This window comes from Gekko japonicus, unplaced genomic scaffold (assembly GCF_001447785.1).
Source record: "Gekko japonicus isolate JY-2015 unplaced genomic scaffold, Gekko_japonicus_V1.1 scaffold1745, whole genome shotgun sequence".
Lineage (NCBI taxonomy): Eukaryota > Metazoa > Chordata > Lepidosauria > Squamata > Gekkonidae > Gekko > Gekko japonicus.
This window is the reverse complement of record NW_015170334.1, coordinates 124,503-147,178: the sequence shown is the minus strand read 5'-3', so window position 1 is coordinate 147,178 and position 22,676 is coordinate 124,503. Positions and strand designations below refer to the sequence as shown.

The 22,676-nt window shown below is 42.9% G+C and overlaps 1 protein-coding gene across 1 annotated transcript in view; it reads right to left on the bottom strand.

The window, feature by feature from the left end:
* The window catches only part of LOC107116252 (glypican-5-like), a 285,574-nt gene that overhangs the window by 155,024 nt on the left and 107,874 nt on the right, over positions 1-22,676 (bottom strand). Inside the window, exon 3 of the mRNA XM_015418145.1 lies at positions 9,148-9,298. Within this exon, the coding sequence (XP_015273631.1) occupies positions 9,148-9,298 (151 nt within the window). The remainder of the gene's footprint in view (positions 1-9,147; positions 9,299-22,676) is intronic.

The following is a 22,676-nucleotide window of genomic DNA, read 5'->3' as shown; positions in this document are numbered from 1 at the left end:
AGAGGCAATACCAAAGTTTCTGATCACTGATTCATTATCCCACTATTATTTCCTTTGATTGACACTCTTCTGCATTTTCTAGACTTGCTACCTGAAGCCAGCAATATCTTCTCAGAATATTGTTTATATTATTTGTGACTGCCTTCCAAAAGTAAACGTTTTTTTTTTTTTTAAGCTGTAGGAAAAATATGATTGCATGCATTATTTCTACGGAGGAATGTGACATACCTTAACGTATTAAAACTCAACCCATTACCAGACTTTATCAAAAGTTTCATCCTCCAATGCCAAACATCAAACTATTCAGGTTAATTAGAATTGCCAGGTCCATCTGAAATACCAGCGGGGGATGGCACGGCATTCTGGGAGCCGGAAGTGACATTATGCAACGTGTCTATGTCATCCAGAATTGACACAGGCATGTCAGTGATGTTGGGGGGGGGGTAAAATCAGCCTCAAACCATAGAGTTTTGCTCAAAAACCAGAGTGTAGCCCCCCGATGTCACTGATGTGCCTACATTACTTCCGAATGACATAAGCACGTCGTGTTTATTTCCAGTGACATCACTTTTTTTTTGAGGGGGGAATTTCCTCCTGCCGACCAGCTGGCCAATGGGAAGAATCCCATAAAAGAGGCAACCCCCTGCCCCCAACTGGGGAATGGCTACCCTAAGGATAATACATTTCCAAGCAGAAAAGGGAAAACATTTTGATGAAGCAGTTACAAAACAATTCAGTGGCACTGAAGAAAGTAAGTATGGTAATTATGTCTCTTGGTAAGTATGACTGTTCATAGTTTGTTGAATTATTTTAGTATTCATTATGAATTGTTTTGGTTACTGATCTTCATTAGATCACTATTCATCATTGGTGCTGTTCTTTACAGTTGTCTAAAGGTTTTGTGGGAAAAGCCTGATTTTACTTCTGAAAATACATGATGAGTAGAAGAAAAAAAATATGATTCTGAACAAAGAGCATTCCTTTGGAAAATTTACAAACTTGCTTAAAATATTAATGCCATATATAGCTGCTACTGTAATAATAGTAATTTGCTTCAGTGGTAGGAAATTGTTCTCAAAAGACTTGGACTACGTAACTTTTGAAGCGGAAAAGTGAAAAATTATCTTCTCCCTTGAAGGGACCCATTTGGCATAATCCACTCACACTTCTGGAGCAGTATGCACATGCAGACTGGATCCAAATAGTTCTCAGCAGAGCCCTTTCTTCCCCCCTCTACCCAGTCCATGCAGTGCAATGAAACACTAGGGAAAATGAGTCAAGGTCTGAGGGCTCCTACCATATCACCACCCAACCCTCCCTTTCCATGCGTTGTGCTACTTGTACTCCAAGCATTAACACCTCATACCTGGTAAAAATATGGGAGATTCAGACAGAACTACTACATCCTTATCATCACTTGGTGCTCTCTGAGTGCTTGCTTGTTCATAAGCAAGGGAGAAGAAAGAACAATGCCCTCTTGAGCCATGTTGGGATCCTCCGTGCTCAAGTACTGCACCCACAGTACAAACGGATTGTGCCTATTATATACACAGTTGTGAAGATCCTGTCCAAATGTGATTTTACGATACTTATCATCAAAATGGAAAAGTCCCAAAGGGTAACATTATATGTAGTTTTACTTATATAACTGATTAAAACAAAACAAAACAAAGCTATCTTAAAAATGCAAAACAGTTAATGGGGCACAGATATTGTGATAGATGAGGCAGAGTGTACTGTTATAGTGTGGCTTTGACAAGTTGGAGGCTTCATCCACCCTCTCAGCACCTGGACATAATGATAAATGAAACCTTTCTCTGAGGAATCGGAGTGTCCCACAAAGAAATGCCCCACAAAGAGGGGGCATTTCCGTAGCACTTGCCTCATGCAAGATGTGGCAGTAATTTTTGCTTTTGCTTGCTCTATAAGAGCTACAGCGGGGGGTAGGGGGTGAGGTTGTTAGATTGCAGGCTCTCTGGGCAGAGATTTGTCACTTCTACAATATATAGAAAACACAATGTATTATGTCCAAATTATGTTTTGCTATTGGCTCAGCTAACATTATTTTGGTCTGAAAATAAAACCATTTCTACATCCCCTTTTTCTTCACATATTTTCCCCTTTTGCTTTTAATGGCTTTCTCCCCCGCTCCCTGATTTTGTAACATTTTCTCTCACTAACTCTCTCAACCAGTTTGACTTATCATATACTGTTGAATCCACAGTGTAGAAAATAAATCCACTGTGTTGATAATGGAACCTGATTAAGCTGTAGTCAGGGGAACAACAATCCTTCCATTCTGAAATCTAAGAACCCAAATAAAGAAGAGAAAGGTTTTAAAGAAGGCCATTAAGCTCTTCCTGCACAGAATGAACCATTTAGAGTGGTATGACCCTGAAATCATTTGTACAGGTTGTAAATAGAGTGCCGGAAACAAAACACCTCCTGAAATGCATGGTACCCCCCCAAAAAAAAAGAAGAAGAAGAATTCTCTTGGAATGACATGGGATGTTCAGACTTAGACAGAAGCAGAGAAAAATATAAGACAATTCAATAGTGTGATAGTGTGCAAGGAAATGAGAGACCTGCAGATATGAGGATCTGGTAACTGTGGCATGTGCCCAGCAGATGTTCTACTCTTGGAATATTGATGGGATAATCATTACAAAAAAAAAAAATCACCAGCTGTACTATTACATATTTAGATACATACAAGTCGATGTGCAACCTGAACACATGACTCATGGGAATGAAGACTGATTAAGATGACAATTTATACAGTACATTGGTGCTGAAGACGAGGCACAGAAGCAGTAATGGATAAGAACATAATGAGGGGGAAAGGGTTCCTGACATGCAAAAGAGGCTCCTAATGATAGCGTTCATGAACAATGAGAGAAATACATTAATTTTCAACAGCTGCTGAGATGTGATAAAAAATCAGGCAGGGAGATGTCAAGAATTTTAAAAAAGTGAAATCATTTGCATGTCAAAGAAGGGTATTGAGGAAAAATGCTCATGGTTTCTGAAAGTACAAACCTACGTTCTCTTTTTGGTAGCTACATGGGCATGTTGACTGAGTTTAACTTTGTACTTGGTTTCAAAAACTGCTGGCTTATCTTGTCACCACATTTTTGATAATATTTATCATTCATAAGTAGAAAGGATCTATAACAATGGAAATGTAAGATGTGTAGAACCTTGATAAGAATATTTTACTAGGCTTAACTTTCTTCCAGTTTAGCCTCCAAAAACACCTTGAAATCCCATTTAGTTGAACTTGTTGAGAACTTGGGCGTTCTCAGAATATCCCGATAACTTTTGCTAGTCTCATCAGGTTTCTTTGATGTTCCTTAGATGCGTTCTGAGCTGGAATCACGAAATTTACCATGAAATGTCACTTTAGATTAAATTCAGTGTCAAGCCTGATCCCAGGTTATGAAGAAATAAGACTTATGTGTTGAAACCATGCCAGTAACCACTAGAGGTCCTGGAAGAAAATGCCTGTCCTTATGTTCAGGGTGATGAGGGAGGATGGCAGAAGGAGAGTCTGTTATTGCATAGTTCCACAGAAACACGATGTGTCTCTATACAGTTTACAGATGTATTGTTATAACTTGGGTTAATTTTCAGAGCAGGCTGAGAAGCACAATATCCTTATTAGAACCTGAACTGGGACCAGGGTTTTCAGGGTGGTTGAAATTATTTGTTGAGCAAGCCCAGGACCCAGTGCTTTCTGGAATTTTTTTGTATAGGAATGGGGGCATACAAGAAGAAAGTCTAGCAAATAACAGGGGGGCTGGACTAGATTCCACCTCCCATCCTGAGAAATCTCTGATCAAGGAGGTGAAATTTTCTGTCATCCCTTTGCTACACAGCAGTCCTGCAGTCTTGGGATCAGAAGAAAAAGTCCTGGAGATGCGGGGGGTTGAGAATTCCTGTGATACAATGAGAGGCCAGGAAAAACATTGCCCTTTTGCTGTTTGCACCCATAGTAAATTATACAAACCATTCTGATTTCCAAGATTCACTCAGGAGCTTTAGATGAGCAGAATGCTTTCATTTCAGTTCCTGCCAAAACTCTGTGGAGCTGAACTGTGTGGTCCTGCCCATCAATATTCAAGAGCTTATGGCCCTCCCACTACAATGCTGTACCTTCATGTGTTGTTTTATTTTCCCTTCACAGGAATAAATGTCTTTCCAAATAATAATAAAAAATCAGAAAGAAGGCTATATAGAGTCTTCCTCCATTATATGTTGGGGCTGGAGGGTTTTTTTTTTTTTGGTATTTGGAGAGTTTTGTTTGTGGTGTTGGCTTTACAAAATATGAAAAAGTGCATTTCAAGACTGTGCCAAATCCCCAACAACCTCATTCTGTGTTGTATAACACCTTTTCAAATATCAAAAATAAGCAAGTGAATTAGTTTTGTGCTGAAATGAGATATACAATTTGCCACAAAGTTATCATTTATGAAACAATCCCCATATCTCACACTCTTTTGTCCATTTTTTCACATTTGTTCATAGCAATAGTTCTTCCATTGCACAACTGCTTCTTTTTTGGTGGCAGTGATATAAGGAATGCATCTCCATTGGCCAGGCAACTAGGCAGTTCTCCATGCCTTGCCATCTTATGTTGGCAATTTCACGGGCAACCAGAACTCAGTCCAGCTGTAGCTATGCTGTCAAATGTGGATATTGCCCACCTGCCCTACAATAGGTTTAATGAGATTTGATGGTGGAAAGTGCTATCAAGTCACAGCAGACCCATGGCGATCCCTCATGGGGTTTTCAAGAAAAAAATGAACAGAGGTGGTTTGCTATAGCTGGACTTCCTTGTTGGACTCCCATCCAAGTACTAACCAGGTTCTGATATCTGATGAAACTGGGCTAGCTTCAGATGTCTAGGTTTAAGCTTAATAGGATGAACATGTGCAGGGGTCATTTCGTAGAAAAAGAGCTAGGGGAACTCATTAGCATAACTCATTAGCATATGCCACACCCCCTGACATCACCGGAAGTGTGTCATAAGGCCACACACCCCGCCCCCAACGGTCCCGGCCGCCACCGCCGGCCTTGCAGCTCCACTGCCGAGCCCCATGAGGGGCCCGGCGGTGGACCTGCAAGGCCGGCAGGAGTGCAAGGAAGCCCCGCAAAGGCCCTCCCTGGCCCCAGGCAGGCAGGGGTGGGGAGAGGCAGGGAGGAAGCAATTTACCCTCCCTCTTCTCCTGCCTCCTCCTGGCTAAATGAGGTCCGGAAGCGGGGCGGCCGGAAGCAGGGGGCAGGGTTTCGTCATGTGCCCCGCCCCCCGTACCTCACCTGGGGGAACTGTGTTCCCCCGCGTTCCCCCCCGAAATGACCTCTGAACATGTGATTAAATAACCTAAGGTACAGCACAATTCACTTTAAGTTCTAAGTAGCTAAGTAGCTAAATATGTACGAATGGATCAGTATATGGATAAGGAAGCATCAGTACAATTACCTCAGCAATGGTGACATATTCTCTCTTTTAACAGTAGCCTCAAATACATGGCATATTCATCACACATGGGCACAGTGTATCCATCCTCATGATTAGGAATGATTCCCAATTACAAAAGTGGAGCCTACATGTGTACAAGCTGTAGGTATGCAGACTCTGCCCTCATGACAGGGAATACATGTTTTTCATCATGTCGACAGAGCACACATGCATAAAGTTTGGACATGAGCAAAACCAGCATGCACAATTGCATGTGGAGGGGGGTTACTATGTTTTCTCTCCTCCTGCTCCTCTGTGCACACTTGTGCAATAATCTGTCATGTGAATGGGGCTGTTCATACCCTTTTGCAAAAAGGTGTGGAAATTCACCAAGAAATGGAAAGGCAAATACATTCAGGAAATTCACCTCCCATTTTGGCTCAGTGGTATCCTTAAGTTGAACTTCTGAATGCACATAAACCCTGACAAATCCCTGGAGATGTGAGAATGGTGATTATCTCAAGTGTATAAATTCAAACTGAACACACTCATGTGGGTATGTAGATATAATTAAATATCTAAATAGTGGTTTTAAGAGCTAATAATTGCTTTGGCTATAAAAGGCTTATTTGCAATTACAGTAAACAAAACATTGGCATTCCACAAATCTTAATGGAAGAGATTAACACAAGTAGTGACATACATTGATAATACTTTTAGATTTGTAGCATTTAGGAAAATGCTAGGTAAATGAAGAGCTCCATTGAGATAAAGGTGAACACATGCCTATCATATATTAACTCTGTAACCAGCTCAGCTATATCCAGAGCCAGCTACAGTAATGGGCAAGAGGGGTCCTCCTATCACCCCATTGTCCCAAGTTCTGTAAAAAGGATTTAATTAGGAATTCTTTATGTTGAAATAACACTGCATAACAACAGTAAAACTTAAAAATCTGAGATTAGGGAAATGGCCTCTATATAGTGGCTGTTATACCCTAACCTTCTTCTAAATCCCACTTGCTGATAGCATACATAGAAACTGGCTTTCCACTTGTGTTCAGCAGAACTGAAAATGGTGGCAGAGATTTATGTTGGGCTCCTTGAGAGTTTCTGGGCCCTAGCAAAGGCTCAGCTCCACCCACTCCACCTAATATTGACATGAACAATAACAGTAAAAAATATCTATACTGTTGGTTATTACACAGTGTTTTGTCTGCATTGATTAATTTATTTCTGTGTCATGTTTCTGGTACATAAGGCAGTCTTCAACCAATCCCCATCAAAACAAAATAGACATCACAAACATGCACATGCTTTAGTAAAGATGGACTGTTATCTGATATACTCTTTTACCAGGCAAACTTCTCAACCTGTTGAGAACTACCATATATTACTGGGTAAAAATGATAACTTGGCCCCATGAGAAGACAGAAGTGCCAAAAGCATAAGGAACAAAAAGGAATTGAAACTGCAAATCAACCAAATAGAAGCCCACCTAGTCTCAGAAGGACAAAATTCCAGCAAAAACAATTCCTTATTGTTATCGTCAACTTATCTTAGTCCACCCAAAAGCTACATCACCCAGTTTATACCTATTGACTGATCCCCCATCTCTATGTTCTGTTACACTGTACCTAATCCATTACTATAATACAGTATACTTAGAACAGATTCTCTTTATACACTGAATATGTTACATACAATGAAATTCACATATGACCCTCTATACACATGGTTCATTATATTCATGGTTTTCTTAGAAGTTGATTTACCTTGGTAATGATCTTAAAATAATAATTAGTTAGTTGCCTCAGAATTTTCAGTATCAAACCACAAGGAATTATTTAATTGAGTTTAACTGTACAACCGCTGAGAATTTCTAAATGAAACTCTGCATATGCACCTAGCCGTCTCATGCACTAAATAGGTCACACTGTAAAGCAGTGTTGCTGTAATTAATAATATACAATTATTGAGTAGAACATTGGTTTCTGCCTCCCAACTCTGAGCAATTATATCCTCTAGTCTGAATGAAGAGTTCTGAGGAACAGTACCCCTACAAAGGTTGAGTTCAGACTGGCAGTTTGCCCCGAGATAGGCACGTGCCAGAAACGTTTCACAAACGGATTAAAGGGGCTGTTCACACAGGCACATCTGTCAGGCGTTCCCCAACCGTACTCAGCCCGTCTTGTAGCGCTTGCCTCCCGAGTTTAAAAAGTACCCGGTGAAAGTGGTAGCAAACCCTGGAGAGCGTGGTCATCCCGCACCAACAAAGTGTGAACGCTGAAAGCTGCAATTGCTTGTGTGCTTATGCACATATGTGCATATCTCTGGATTACCAAAAAGAAAGCCATGCCTTACAGCCACGCCTCCGGCAGGGGTGGGCCAACAGTGCGAACACTCCCTTGTGCCTCCTCCCCGGTATGCTCCCACATCAGTTGGCGCAGTGTGACCGGGAAAACCCGGAACAACTTGTTCCGGGTATTTTTTGCCACGACTCCCTCGCGCTTCAAACTGCCAGTCTGTCCTCGGCCATAGACAATGCAAAAGCATCTGGAATCAGATGCTGGGAGTATCTAACCACTTCATGGGGAAAATGAGGAGGCCAACTCCATTCAAAAGCTTCTGAATATATCTCAAGCTATGAAATGTACATATTTGAAATATGGTGCCATTTAAAATTACCAAGGTTTATAGCATATACAGAATTGATGCTAAATGAAATTTCTGGAGTTTTGAAAAATCATATTACTACGAAAGCAAAAGAGTCTTTAATTAGATTACTCCCCTTCTCTCTCTTAATTGCATCGAGATATGCAAAACAGATTTACAGCTAGCGGCCTAAACACATAACAGTGCTTTAAAGTTAATTACAAAATACCATTATAATTTTCTCAAGATGGAATTGCTGGTCTTAATGTTACAAATTCAAAGCATTCATGAAAATTTATTTGGACTATATTTTTAGTGCCTATAATTCCTATCCAATCATTGCACCTCTAGTAATGAAGTATAATTTTTTTAATCTAATATGGCAATATGAGGAGATAGGCTGAATGTAGATTTCATATGCTGTGCTGTTGAGGTTCACTGTTAGCCAAGTTTGAAATGCTGTTCATTTTACATTACTGGGTGTTTGAAAGACAATGAAGTCTTGGTGTATTCTGGCAAAGCAACAGCACATAAATAGTTTAATAGTCAATTAAAAAGTGCTTAGTAGCACCTGGCTGCTGTTTCATTTGTATCAATCTGAAGAGGAAACATGTTACGTGAAGCCCTGAGCAAAACCAAAATCCTGGTGAAGAACACAGAAAGCATCATGCAATATTTTGTAGAATAAACATTACACTTTAAACAGTTGCTTAAAAGTTATATGTGTGTATGCATATGGGAATTAATTACCCAACCCAATTTGATCTACCTCATTATCTCAATATGCTGGCAGTTCCAAAATGGAAGTGGTCATATAATCACACATTGTAATGCGCTGCCAACAGCCCAGATGAAGGACACTGCTATGTACACTATGCCATTGTGTCTGCTATGTTCATAGTAACAGCAACTATGTTATGAAGGCCTGTTGAGCCACAACACAATCAGTGAAATCCTCAATTCATAATGTCGTAGACAAACACAGCTTTGGTGAATTCCCCATGCATGTTTAGGCAAACCCATTAGTCCTACCGGTTGTGCGGCTCTTTTCACCCGATCCTTGGCACCCATCCTCATCATCACAGTCTCCGCTAGATTCCATCTCTTCACTCCTTCCACCACCACTGCCACTTTCCCGAGATGCCCATCTTTCAGATTTTAGATTTGTCTTGTCACTCTCCAGCTAAAATGTGAAAAAAAATGACGGTGATGGTTATAAAGCAATTCTACAAATCCAACTGCAAAAGGGTCCATAGGATGATCAAAGTATGGGTATCAGTCCTGGCTTCTTCATACTGAAGACACTGAAGCTTAGAAAAACTCCTGTAAGTTCACATCAGCTCATTAAAAACAACACTGGATTACAAAAAAGGATATGATATTCATCCAAGGGTGTAGACTTTCCAATTTCCCGGGGGGGGGGGCTGGGGCTGGGCCAGAGGCATTGCTTTGCTAGGAGCAAGGGTGGCTCCTGGGGGAGGCTGAGTACCTTCCTGAAAATTTCGGCGGGGGCTGAAGCCCCGCCGCCCCCACGAAGATTACGCCTATGAACAACAGCTCGTAACTGAGCACCAAGGCATTTTAACTTTCCGAATATGCATCTGTAAAAGTGAAATTTCACCTCTTGCTTCAAGCTTAGTCCCCCAGGTTTATGCTTTCACTGCTACAACACGTCTTTTCTGGCAATGTCACTGGCTGCTGAGAGTGACTGTTGGTTAGCAAATGACATGCTTCCCATCCTTGAGATGGTGGAAGTGTGAAACTGGCAGGCAGCTGACAATTTCTACCAAACATTTCTTCCTCCTTCCCCACTTTCTAGAATCACACAGCCATTCCAGTGAGGGCTGACACTCAGGCCACCAAGCAGGGGAACAAGGAGGACAGAATTCCAGGTTCCCTGTGACCCTGAAGGCCCATGGAACCAGACAAGTCATATAATTTGCTTTCTTTAGGTTGGGTCTTGGTGCTGTAAGGGCATGACAGAGAATATCTTTGCTTAGGGAAGTAGTGGTGACTGTCAGCATCAGACATATTCGAGACATATTTTTAAAAATAAGAATTCTGCTTGGGCTTATCTCATTTTGACTTTTTGAAATGTTGACCATGTACAGCTGGCTACATTATGAAATAAGAAAAGACTATTCTATAAGAAATTTTCACAAAGGCAGTTTTCATTTCTCCTTTTTCTACAGGAGAGAGAGAGAGAGAGAGAGAGAGAGAGAGAGAGAGAGAGAGAGAGAGAGCGCTTTGTCACCAGGGCCTTTTAATTTCATTTTGTGTAAGACTTCCGGTAATATAGCTGTGATGGGATCCACTAGCAGAGTCAAATCACTACTATGATTACACAATGGCTGCACTGGAAGAACTGGACAATGGATTCCTTGTGCTGACAGCATTCAAACAATGGAGGAAGTAGGTGGCAAGATTTGACACTCATACTGAATCCGTTGGCATCAATTTACATCACTCATTATATTGCATACTATTACAATCCTCTACTGAGAGGTAACAAAAACAAGCATCAGCAACAAATGCCCCTTTTCTTTTGCAGAAGAATGGACTAATTATTCATAGCTCCATTTTTAGAAGTCAGTGGTGTCACATTTTTTGTAGATTATTTCATTTGTGGATGTGGAAAGGATGAATTGTGTAAATAAGACAATACCCACTTGTAGTTCAATTTTATTTTAAACAAGCAGCTTGATGTTAATAATTTTGTGATTCATGGTCTGAAATTCTGGTGTCACAAAGACACAGCACAGCAAATTTGCTTTTAAAAATCTTTCTGCCCATGATGATGGGTTACTTATAGTGCAATCCTAAACTGAGTTACAACATTTTAAGCCCATCAACTTTAATGGATTTAAAAGGATAGAATTACATCCTTTATGTTCACTGAAGTCAATGGGTTTAGAATGGTGTAGGGCTGAATTACCAGTTGTATTAGACTTCTTTTGCATGCTGGTTGTATTAGAACTATATTCATTCAGTGCTCGAATGCTTTAGAACTAAGATATGTCTCTGTTCTATAAGTTCACAAATAAATAAAGGTTTCCTTGTTAGTGAAAAAAGTAGCATTTGCTCTTTGTGAAAAGGTAGCAAATCTTTTAAAGTTTTAGTTTTCAGTTCAGTTTTTTTCTGCCACATGATTGTGTGGCATTTATCAAACCTTTTCAGGAAAAGAAAGCCCACCTCTGCAACTTTTCTTGTTTAAGTTCTTATATTGCCCCCTTAATCAGAATAAAGATACTCACACAGGTGTGTTGGTATAAATAAAGGGCAGCTTTATTAAATTTTTAACTTTAATTGAATGAACTGTAACTTGGCAAGGGCCAATGAAAAACATAAGCCTAGACAAAGGGATACACCCTGGTCCCTTTCCTGGCTCGAAATGGGCGAGCCACCAAGCCCCTGGTGCAAGCCAATGATAACATGGCTGTTGTCAGGACTTGAAAATAAGCCCTTGAAAGGAAGCCAGCCACCTCAAGCCGCAGAACTTGAGGGGAGGCCAAATCCAAAGGGCATTGCAGGCCATTTGCATTCCCCTCCAAGGCTCCTGCCCACTGATGGCTCTGTGTAGTGGTTAGGAGCGCGGACTCTAATCTGGGAGTACTCGGTTTGATTCCTCGCTCCTCCACATGCAGCCAGCTGGGTGACCTTGGGTCAGTCACAGTTCTCTCAGAGCTGTTCTGGAAAGAGCAGTTCTTGAAAGAGCTCTCTCAGCCCCACCTAACTCACAGGGGAAGGGAAAGGAAATCTGCCACTCTGAGACTCCTTTAGGTAGTGAAGGACGGGGTATAAATCAAATCTCCTCCTCCTCTGCTTCCTCCTGCCAAACATGTCCCCCCAATCAAGGGGGGGTCTGCCTGCTGGTGCTCACCCCCTTCCCTGGCAGCCAGATTTCTGCCAGGGAAACCTAATTAATGGCACCATCCACCCAACCCCTCTCCAGGCCAATATGAAAGAGGGTGAAAAAATCCTACCCGGCCCCAAAATTAGTAACCAGCAAAAGCCCACACTATAGAAGGGAGGGCAGGTCAGCCAACTGAAATGCAAAAACTGCCCAGTAGAGAGGCAGGTGGAGCAAACTGAACCAAAAATTCTGCCTTCCACAATACCCGTATGGGTGGAAATTGCCCAACCAGCCTCTTCATCCTTCCATAGAGAAAAAGGAGGCCCTCCATTCTGAAGCAACAGCAAGGGTTGCAACCTGTCACTTTTGGATTATTTACATGCTACTCTGTATCTTGCCTTTTCTCTGATTTGATTTCACTTACTGTGTTGCAAAATGGCTCAGTTCAGAATCATGCTTTAATTAAACAATTATGAATAAATGGATTGTTTGAACATGGGCTATTACCAAGTTTAGTTTGATGGACCACAGTTAGAGTCCATCAATCTAGGTCTGAAGTTGCTGTTTTTTAAATCACAGCTAGTCTTAAATATGGTTTTACATAATGTGTGAACAAGGACATCCTGGCTTCATTCTGGCTTGTTTCCCCATCACTGCCTTCCCTAGCTACAGAGTGAAGGTGATGAAATCAGAATTTGTTGAGTCAAACCAGGATCTGAGAGAGCATCTGCAAACCAAATCCTGGTTTTACAAGCTAACCATTGTTAAAATAAGCCATGGTTTTACATTACAGCGGAACCAAGCCAGTGTTTCTAATTGCTTCAATGAGATCTGATTAGCAGTTGGGATCAACAAATAAGATTTGCAAAAGCTAAGTTACTTTCACATACTGATCAGCCTGCTGGATCAAGAACCATACAGGCAGACTGCATGCAATGGAATCCCAATTTGTATGTTATGTTATAGATGGAGTTTGCTGTCCCAAGCCAAAGGTAACACACAAAGCCACATTGTGTGATTCTTTCTGCATCAGAACCCAGCAGATCCCAAAAGCAGCTTCTGAAATCTAAAAAAGGGTGTTGCAAATAACTCAACAGAGTTGGGAGTGAAAAATACGGGACATGGAAGAAAAGCTGGCAGTTTGCCAGGGTGCTGTCAGTGATAGTTTATTGTCTAACCCTTCTAGGAAAGGCTGTGGGATTACTAAACAGCCAGAGCATGTAGCTTCAATTTTTTAACCTTACACTCTCCCCCACTGGAAAAAGAAAAATCATGACCAGATGCAGGGTGTCCTGTAGATTACAACAAGGCAGGAGTTCATTATCCTCCCATTAAAGAGAAACGTCAAACAAAAATATTATCATTATGGTTTGATGTATATACTTATGATTTCTATTCATGTCTATTCCTCTTTCTATGTAAAGTCTTTGAAATTTAATAAAAATAAAGTTTAAAAATACTGAACAAGAACCAGCAGTTGATATATGGAACCTGCTGAAGCATACAGCTTAATATGCAGTTGTTGAAAACTAAACCATGCTTGAATTCATGTATTTCAGCTAAAAAAAACTCCTGATGTACTGAATTACTGAGTCTACTTATGTATTCAGTCTTGTATTGTGTCAGGTATATTCTATGTATGTTCCATATTCTAACAATATGAATGGCTTTTCAAGAAAATGTCCCTAGACATCTAAAGGTGTACCAACATCTACATATGACTGGCATATTTTCCATCTGAGTTTTCAGTTCATACAAAATCAGCACATCAAAGCCATTGGCCCCAGTGCAACAATGCAGGCATATGACATTTGAGCCTGTCCACAAGGAGCCCTGTCAAATAGGCTGCAAACTGCTCTGATTAGTTGCTTGGCAGAGTGGGAGGCTGGGGGGGAATGGAATTCAGCACTCCTATCTTTCCTGAAAAACTGAGATCACCATAGGTAGCAGCTGTAGAGCTGTTCTCATTGCTCGACTGAGCTGGGGAATCACATGTACAACCAGGGTTGCTGAGACCCGCCATGGGTCCCCAGACAAAGATTCCACCTTAGGGTCCCCCATATGACCTTGATCCAAACCAAAGATCATTAACAAATCACTTTCCTTGCTGTTACCATGAATCTATAGTAATAAAAGAATTCACCTGTCTGTCCATCTGCCCACTTATGGCAGGCATAACTCATCAGATAATAAAGCTGGTTGTGTGTATTTGTAAAGTGCTGTCAAATCACTTTTGACATGGTGACCCTATGAATCAAATTCCTCCAAGTCTTGCAGACTGAGGGCCGTGGTTTCTTTTATAGAGTCAATCCATCTCTCTCTCCTCCCCCCCATATGGCCAGGGTCCGACTTACCTGAGGGACTGCCTTTCCCCATATATACCCCAGAGAGCACTACGGTCAGGGTCACAACACCAGTTAAGCGCCCTGGGCCGCTTGGGTAGGGCGGGATATAAATCCCAAATAAATAAAAATAAATAAATAAATAAATAAATAAATAAATACTCCAGGCCCCAAGGATAACTGGCTCACTGTGACCAGGGCTAGGGCCTTTTCAGTGGCGGCTCCTCACTGGTGGAATGAGCTCCCGGAGATCAGGGCCCTGTGGGACCTTGTACAGTTCCGCAAGGCCTGTAAGACGGAGCTCTTCCGCCAGGCCTTCAACTAGGAGCCACCCACCACTACCACCAACTATTATTACATCAATATTTGTGGTCAGTGGACTGGCCCTGTATAGAGATCAGACAAAAATGCCATCAAAGACCGGAAGACCACTAAGTCGGGATTTAGTATGTCATCTTTTGTACGCCACCTAAATTTAGTGATGGATAACTGTTGCGAGCATTTTAAATGTTATTGTATGATTGTTTTAATTGTTTAATTGTTTTATTTAACTGGCCATACTGTGCTGCTAGTGCGAGCCACCCTGAGCCCATCCACAGGGAGAGCGGGATATAAATATAATAAATAAATAAATAAATAAATATAAATCTCATGTTGAGATTTCCTTTGAGAAGACTCAAATGTGTCCATCAGTTTCAGGATGATTGTGGAAGTTCCAGAGCCAAAATTGAAAGGCTTAGGAATATCCTGACCCACGTGAAACAACCCCCACCCCGTACTATTTGCAATGGAAGCTCTCTATTTTTGGCAGCCATAACTCATCAGAAAATAATGCTACATGTTTGAAAACTGACTACCAACCCCAGAATGATGATGGATGTCGCAGTACCAAAAATGAAGAGAACTGGAACACACTGAACTAAGTAATCTTCAAAATCAACATGTAATAAGAGAGCTTTTAAGCAATCTGTCATGTGTCTCTAATACTCAGATCTCCAGTCTAGCATAGAAGGTTGCTGGCTGACACATTCTCTGCCAGAACTACTATGCAGGGTTCTTGTGAGGATATAGTGGAGGACAGGAGACCAATGCAGCTTTCAGTCTCCACTGGGGAGAAAGACTGGGTATGACATTTGTTATAAATTTAATGTCATTAAAAGATCACATCATTTGTCATATAGCAAAGTAGCCTTTACAAAGAGCTATTACATCTTCCACCAACACAGTAATAATGGTAACAATCCAGTGCCTGAACTGGGAGTTCTAACATCTGTTCCACATGTATAACCACTAAAACGGATTAATGTTCCATTCCCATGCATGTAAAGGTTGGAGGAGGGGGAAGCATCCTTTTACTACTTTGTTACATAATGGAGAAATATTACCTCCCCCCTCTTGTTCATAATATTAACAAAGGTTTGCTACTGTACTATTATTAATTACATTCTATTGCCAAGCAGGATAGGGATGAGGAGTTGAGACCAAGACTTGAAAATAAATGGGGGATGGACATGGAAAAATTAGGTGGAGGGAGAGAGAAATGAATGAGATGAGAGTATGGGGAAGAGAGAGAGAGAAATCAAGGAAAAGAGAGGGAAAGGTTGTTTTATCTTGCTGCAACACACTAACTACCACTTTCCTTCAGTCTTGCAGAAAGGTGAGTCTAGCCCATACTCAGTGTGCCTTTTAATGTGCTCAGACTTCCTGTGCCCCTAGTGGTTGCATCAAAAGAAAAATCATTGAAAAAGGCATTTGGCTGGATGTAGCATGATGTTGTCTTCGCTCACCAGCTGACTTGTTCCACCTGAATTTTGTCTCCACAGTTTCCCCCTCTTGGCAGTCCTGACCTGTGTACAACACCCACATGAATTAATCCACATCCAGCTGTGGATATCCATGAAGATGCTTCTTTCAGGCATGTATGAGCAGGATCGGGGCACTGAAATATTTGTGCTGGTCCAGAAGTATGGTCCCATTTTGAAGTGTCAAAAGACTGGCCATATCAACAGAATATCCAGTCTAGAAAAACTGTATAATCTTATGTCATACATTTTGCTATTACACCTAAGATTTTCTTGTATGTTTTCAAGAACCTGTGCTGATCTCAAAATTTTGTTGGTTTGCTGTATGGTCTTCAGGGGAATCAGTCCACGTAGCTTTCAGGGATTAGATATGCCTGATCAGTCAGATAAAACAATTCTAGTGTAAAAGATCCTAATTTTTTCCTATCCAGAGACATTCATGAACTCCAGTAGGTAGCTCTCATGTGAATGAGTTTCCCTATTTACTTCATTATTCCATGCCCCCCCAAAAATGACCCACACTACTACCCCAAATAGGGTGGAAATGAAAAAGGAATGAATAAACTTACAATGATTTCATTTGATTAACACCAACTAATTATACATCTTTAGAATATGGACATTTTAATTTATATGTTATAATCACTCCCCCCAAAGTCTCCTAACTTCTCTTCTATGGCATACTTCAACATGAATAAAATAATATTTTTACATTTAGATTCTTCAGTAGGTAAGCAGTCAGTGATCCTGGTAGATCAAACAAGAACTGTGGTCATTTTATTAATCATCTACAAAGAAAATACTCTTCAATCTCTTTTGCTGATGAAGACCATTTCGCACAGATCATTTAGCAACCGAAAGCATGATCTTTTAGCAAGACTGGAAGTTAATTTTCAATTTATTTTGCCATAGCAAATTATGGGTTGGCTATGAGCAAACGCTACTGTTGACTTAGACACAAATAATGTAAGTAAGAACCCCCGTATAAACCATCACAGACTCACAGTCAGTCCTAGGCGGAGTTACACCCTTCTAAGCCTACTAACTTCAAGAGACTTAGAAGGACGTAACTCTGTTTAGGATTGTATTTTAAATCTTCTTTGTAAGAACATATAATTATTTTCCAAATGTACTGACTGAAACATTTTTCTACATGTGAGTTTGCTCTTGTTGGCTGAGCAGATATAAGACCAACACTTCAAACAATAGGAGTATGACACATCTTATTATTTCCATAGCATTTATATAGTGATCCACCAACATTTGCCCAAGCACACAGCAGGGTTTCCTATTGTCATCTACTGGAAAGTATCAAGAAAGAGGCTTATATCCATGGAGTTATTTTCTCTATCAGTAACCAACATGTGTGAAAGAACTATGGCTTGGTGGTACAATACATGTTTTGCATGCAGAATGTCTCAGGTTCATTCCTAGCAGTTTCTGTTATTAGGATCTAAGTAGCAAGGCTTGGGAAAGACTTTTTGCTGAGTCCCTGGAGAGCCACTGCCAGAGTAAATACTAATCAAGGGCCCCGGTCACACGGAGAATTTGCTGTGCTAAAGGCACGAATGTCAGGCGGATTTTTGGGGTGCAATCACACTGCAACATCTGGGAAGCGTAGCGCACCCATGGCCAACCCATGGTATCCCGCCGAAGATGTGCAGTTAAAAAGTACCTCAGAAAGTGCACTAGAATCCAGAAAATGCGGGGCAGGGGCAGGCGTCTGATCACGGGAGCGCTAGTATCCCGTGGCAAACCGGATGTTTTTTCGTAAGTGTATGCACACAAACATGTAACTGAAAGCAGTGCTGCTCTGCAGAACTGCGCATGCGCACAAACGCAAAATACTTGCTGCGCCGCTTCTTTGCCATGCTGCAGCATCGCTGTGTGATTGCCAGCTAACAGCCTAAATGCGAAGACTCGGGGAACCGTGTGATCGGGCTACCGCACTTTATTTTGCTCTGGGGTGAACAGCCACACCTCCCCCCTGCGTTATCTGGCCCGTGTGACCGGGGCCAAGGTAGACCAACAGCGCCATCCTAAGTTTCAGTGGACTTCAGTGGACTTAGAAGGGTACAACTCTGCTTAGGATTGCACTACGGTGGTCTTACTTGATATAAGGAGACTCCATATGTATGTAGGTCTCTGAATCATGGACGAAAGTCTTATTTCTATCATCAGCTGCTTGAGATGTAGTGATAACAGTTGCTATGGATGATAAAACTGAACAGATATTTGGGCTAGGTTTCTCAAGGTTACTACAAATGATCTGGCCTCTGGCTCTTATAAATCCCTATAACACATCATTAAAAAAAAATGTTATCCATCCATGTGTACATTCAAGGCCATATACAGAAGGCACTTGTGCTATCTTTACTAACATCAAATTAGAATAGGTCATCTTTTACTACAAGTGTATATAAACAATAACTGTATCCTTAATCTCCTGAAACAATTTGTGTTCTCTGCATGAATTTTAATTCCAAGACACTCATTACAATCCTAAATGAATGGTGTAATCCTAAAAACCCTATCTTGCGAGTCATCCTCATTAAATAGACTTCAGTAGAATTCTAGTTAGACTAGAATTGAACTGAAAGTTACTGCCATGGACTTCAGTTGACTTAGAAGAGGGTGATACTGCTTAGGAATGCAGTCTTTGTATTTCTCTTCTTTATTTGATACGGTCGACCACCAGTTGCTGGCTCACCGCTTCGCCAACGTGGGGATTCAGGGGCTAGCCCTTCAATGGCTTGCCTTTTTTCTTCAAGGTCGGGAACAAAGGGTGGTGATAGGGGATCAGCGGTCCCAGAGGCACCCTTTGGAGTGTGGGGTGTCTCAGGGGGCAGTGCTGTCCCAGATGTTGTTCAACATCTACATGCGCCCCCTTGCCCAGATAGCCTGGAAGTTTGGGCTTGGGTGTCATCAATATTCAGATGACACCCAGCTCTATCTGATGCTAGGCAGCCGGTTGAACTTCGACCCAGATGACCTTCAGCGGGCATTGCAAGTCATGGCTGGTTGGCTCAGACTGAGTTGGTTGAAGCTAAACCCAGCAAAGACGGAGGTCCTGGGCTTAGGTCGGGTCAGTTTGGGTTTGGGACTCCCTCTCCCGACATTCGATGGGTGCCTCTGGTGCCAACGTTGAGGGTTAGGAGCTTGAGTGTGCTCCTGGATTCCTCCTTAACGATGGAGGCCAAGGTAGCAGCCACTGCCAAGTCAGCCTTTATCATCTTCGGCTGGCTCGGCGGTTGGTTCCCTTCCTCAACCGCAATGACCTGGCCACAGTGATCCACACGACAATCACCTTGAGGTTGGACTACTGTAACACTCTCTACATGGAGCTGCCTTTGTCGCAAATCCGGAAGCTGCAGCTAGTGCAGAATGCGGCAGCCAGGCTGCTGACGGGCCTGTCTAGGCGGGACCATATCCGACCTGTGCTGAAGGCGCTGCAATGGCTGCCCATACTGTACTGGATCCGCTTCAGAGTGCTGGTTCTTACCTTTAAAGCCCTAGATGGCCAAAGTCCGCCATACCTAAGGGACCACCTTTCCCCATATATTCCCCCAAGGGCACTACGGTTGGGGGCCCGCCATCTTTTGGTTACCCCGGGCCCGAGGGGCGTCAAATTTGCAGCAACCAGGGGCAGGGCCTTTTTGGTGGCATCTCCTACCTGGTGGAATAAGCTCCTGGAGGAGATCCGGGCTCTGCGGGACCTTGCGCAAATCTGCAGGGCCTGCAAGATGGAGCTCTTCCACCAGGCATTTGAGTAGGGGCCACTGCCGCCACTATACCATTAGCGCACCGCCACCACAAAGGTGTAGATACCATCAGGGTGCTAGATGGCCCCGGGACGAAGACTGGATGACTGTGTCATTTTGGAACTTACATCATTGGAACTTACATTATTGTTCTGGATCTATCTTGCCAGAACCCATCTTGGAATCATGGACATTTGGAGCACCAGCACATTATTGCATTATTGTATTGTTTTATCTTGTTTTTAACTGTTTTAAGCATGGCCTTGAGTCCTCATTGTTAACCGCTCTGAGCCTGAGGGGAGGGCAGGATATAAATTGAATAATAAATAAAATAAAATAAATTATCCATTAGACATACTCACAGGTCAAACAAAATGTCTTTATTCTATATCTATTCAATTTTACATAGTGGCTGATGAAAGAGAAAAAAATATGCATTCTCTGAATCTTACTACTAATGAAAGTTCTATAATAGCCCCATCCCCATTACAATAATTAGTTATGGATGAGAGCAAATCAAATTTTGGAAGAAGTCTAGGCTAGACTTTGGCAAACTTTCAGAAGAAATTAACTCTTTAAGTGTGTAGCAGACATCCTATCCCCAGTCTTATGGCTCTACAACACACGTGGAAGTTCCAGTGTGCATGAAGACCTCTGACTTAGTGGATGCTATTCCATTTTCTGGAGTAGTACAGATGGGATTCAATTTTCTGCTGATATACTGTGTATGCAACTGCATTATGGCACTGATGAGAAAGTGGCAGTATCTCCTTGTGGGATGCTCTGTGTCCAGGGCCGGCCCAAGGTTTTTTAGCACACTAGGCAAGGCTAGCTTGTGGTGCCCCCCCCAGGCGAGGTGTCACGAGGGACCCCCAAACCCGCCACATTCCCTTAACTGGGAAAACTGGAGGAACGGGAATACGGCATAAAACAGCAGCGGGGTTCAAGGCCAATTATTGCTGGACTCTTGCAGTCGGGGCTGTTTCAGATTCCCAGCGATTTACGGGTGGCCACCACCACTCTCCTTCCACTGGGCCAGTCAGCTCCCACTGGCGCCCCACAGTTCGCACGACTGAGACCCTCGAAGGAGGGGGGAAGACGCGGAAGGGTGGCACCTGAGCCTCTTGTCCTGCTGCAGGGGGGCCGCTCAGATCCCCGCCAGCGGTGGTTTCCTTCTGCTCCTGGCAGAAGCTGCAGGCTTCTCCGCGCTGCTCCTCTCTGTCGAGCCTGACCTCGGAGGTCACCTGCCAGCAGCCACAGGTAGAGAGGGAAGGATGGGAGAACCCCGGTGAACCTGGTCCGCCTCCCACTGGAGGTCCCCAACAGACCCGCAGCCCAGACCAGCGGGCCCTCCACCAGTGAAGCCTCCTCCTCCTCTGAGCAAAGTTTGCAGCCCAGACCTTGATCCCACCCCGGTTGGGCTGTGGGTGGAAGGAAGAGGGGGGGAGAGACTCGCTTCCCCTTCTCGGCGGTAGCTGCTGTGGGCTTCTCCTCCTTGGCTGGAAACCACCCAGCTGCTTTGCGTCGCTGGTCTCGCAATGAAGTTGCTTTGGGGCGCCGGGGAGGCTTCACGCCATGGCCACCCTTCTGCCCCCCCCCAGGCCGGGCTCCCTTGCTCCACAGCCACCAGGAAAAGTTCCGCCGCTCCGAAGCATCCCGAGAGGTGGCATGTCGACGGCAGGAGGGAGGAGGTGGGGGCACGAGGTGAAGCGAGCTGGTGGGAAGGGGCGCACTGTGGAGCGGGCACCCAGAAAGCCATGCTAGGGGTGGGCAGGCGGCAGTAGGGGCCTTGCTGCGCCCGTCGGAGATCTACGCCCTCGGCCGTCGCTCTAGTTGGTCTAGTGGAAGAGCTGGCCCTGTCTGTGCCCCTGTTTATTTATTTTTTGGCATGTATAGCCTGCTTTTCTCCTATTAAAACTACACATACAACAATTAAAATAGATTCAAACAACCAAAGCTTATTCAGTATATATCCACTCTTAGATGGGCTTCCTATCTATGAGAGAGGCCCTTCAAAATAACTTGACCTTGCTATGATGTTGGAATACTGACAAGGGTGAGAGAGAGGGACATGGCTAGGAAGCCCATTCCACAGTACAGGGAACACCACAGGGGGGAAAACCCTTCTTGTACAGGCCGATGACCTGGCATGTTGGCACCTTTGGCAGGTCTTGAAGAATGGAGCTGCTATAAAAGAACAGACTTGGAGAAGCAGGGGTGAAAATATCTAAGCCCATATGACATTGTTCAGCAACTGCAGTAAAATATAAGACAAGAAGTTTTCTGGAATGTATGGATTTCCACTGATGGAAGAGATAATTTCCAGGAAACCTTAATGCAACTGAAGTCATGCCCCAAACAGGAACACTAAACTAGAAGATCTGCTAAAAGTAGGGTTGCCAGCTGAGTGCTGGCAATTAGTAGGAGAATTTTGGGGGGTGGGGACTTAAGAAACAATTCCACAGTGTCACTTCTAGTTGAGCACCCAGAATGTCACAACACTCTAGGAACTCCTCAGTCTCTATGGTAAAACTATAGTGATTTGGGAATTCCTAGAGCATTATGATATCATTTCATGTAGAACTGGAAGTGCTATTGCACAACATTGCTTTCTGCCCCTCCCTCCCTGCTGGAGCAAAAAGCCCCAGCGAGGTTTGGAGCACATAGATGGAATACCGTGTTCTGACCCATACAAAATGGGGATGCCACGGAATACAGGCCTCGGTGGACCTTTGATCTCATCCAGCAGAAACTTTTGTATGTTCTGATCAAATTAAGCTGAATATTATATGGCTTTGGGACT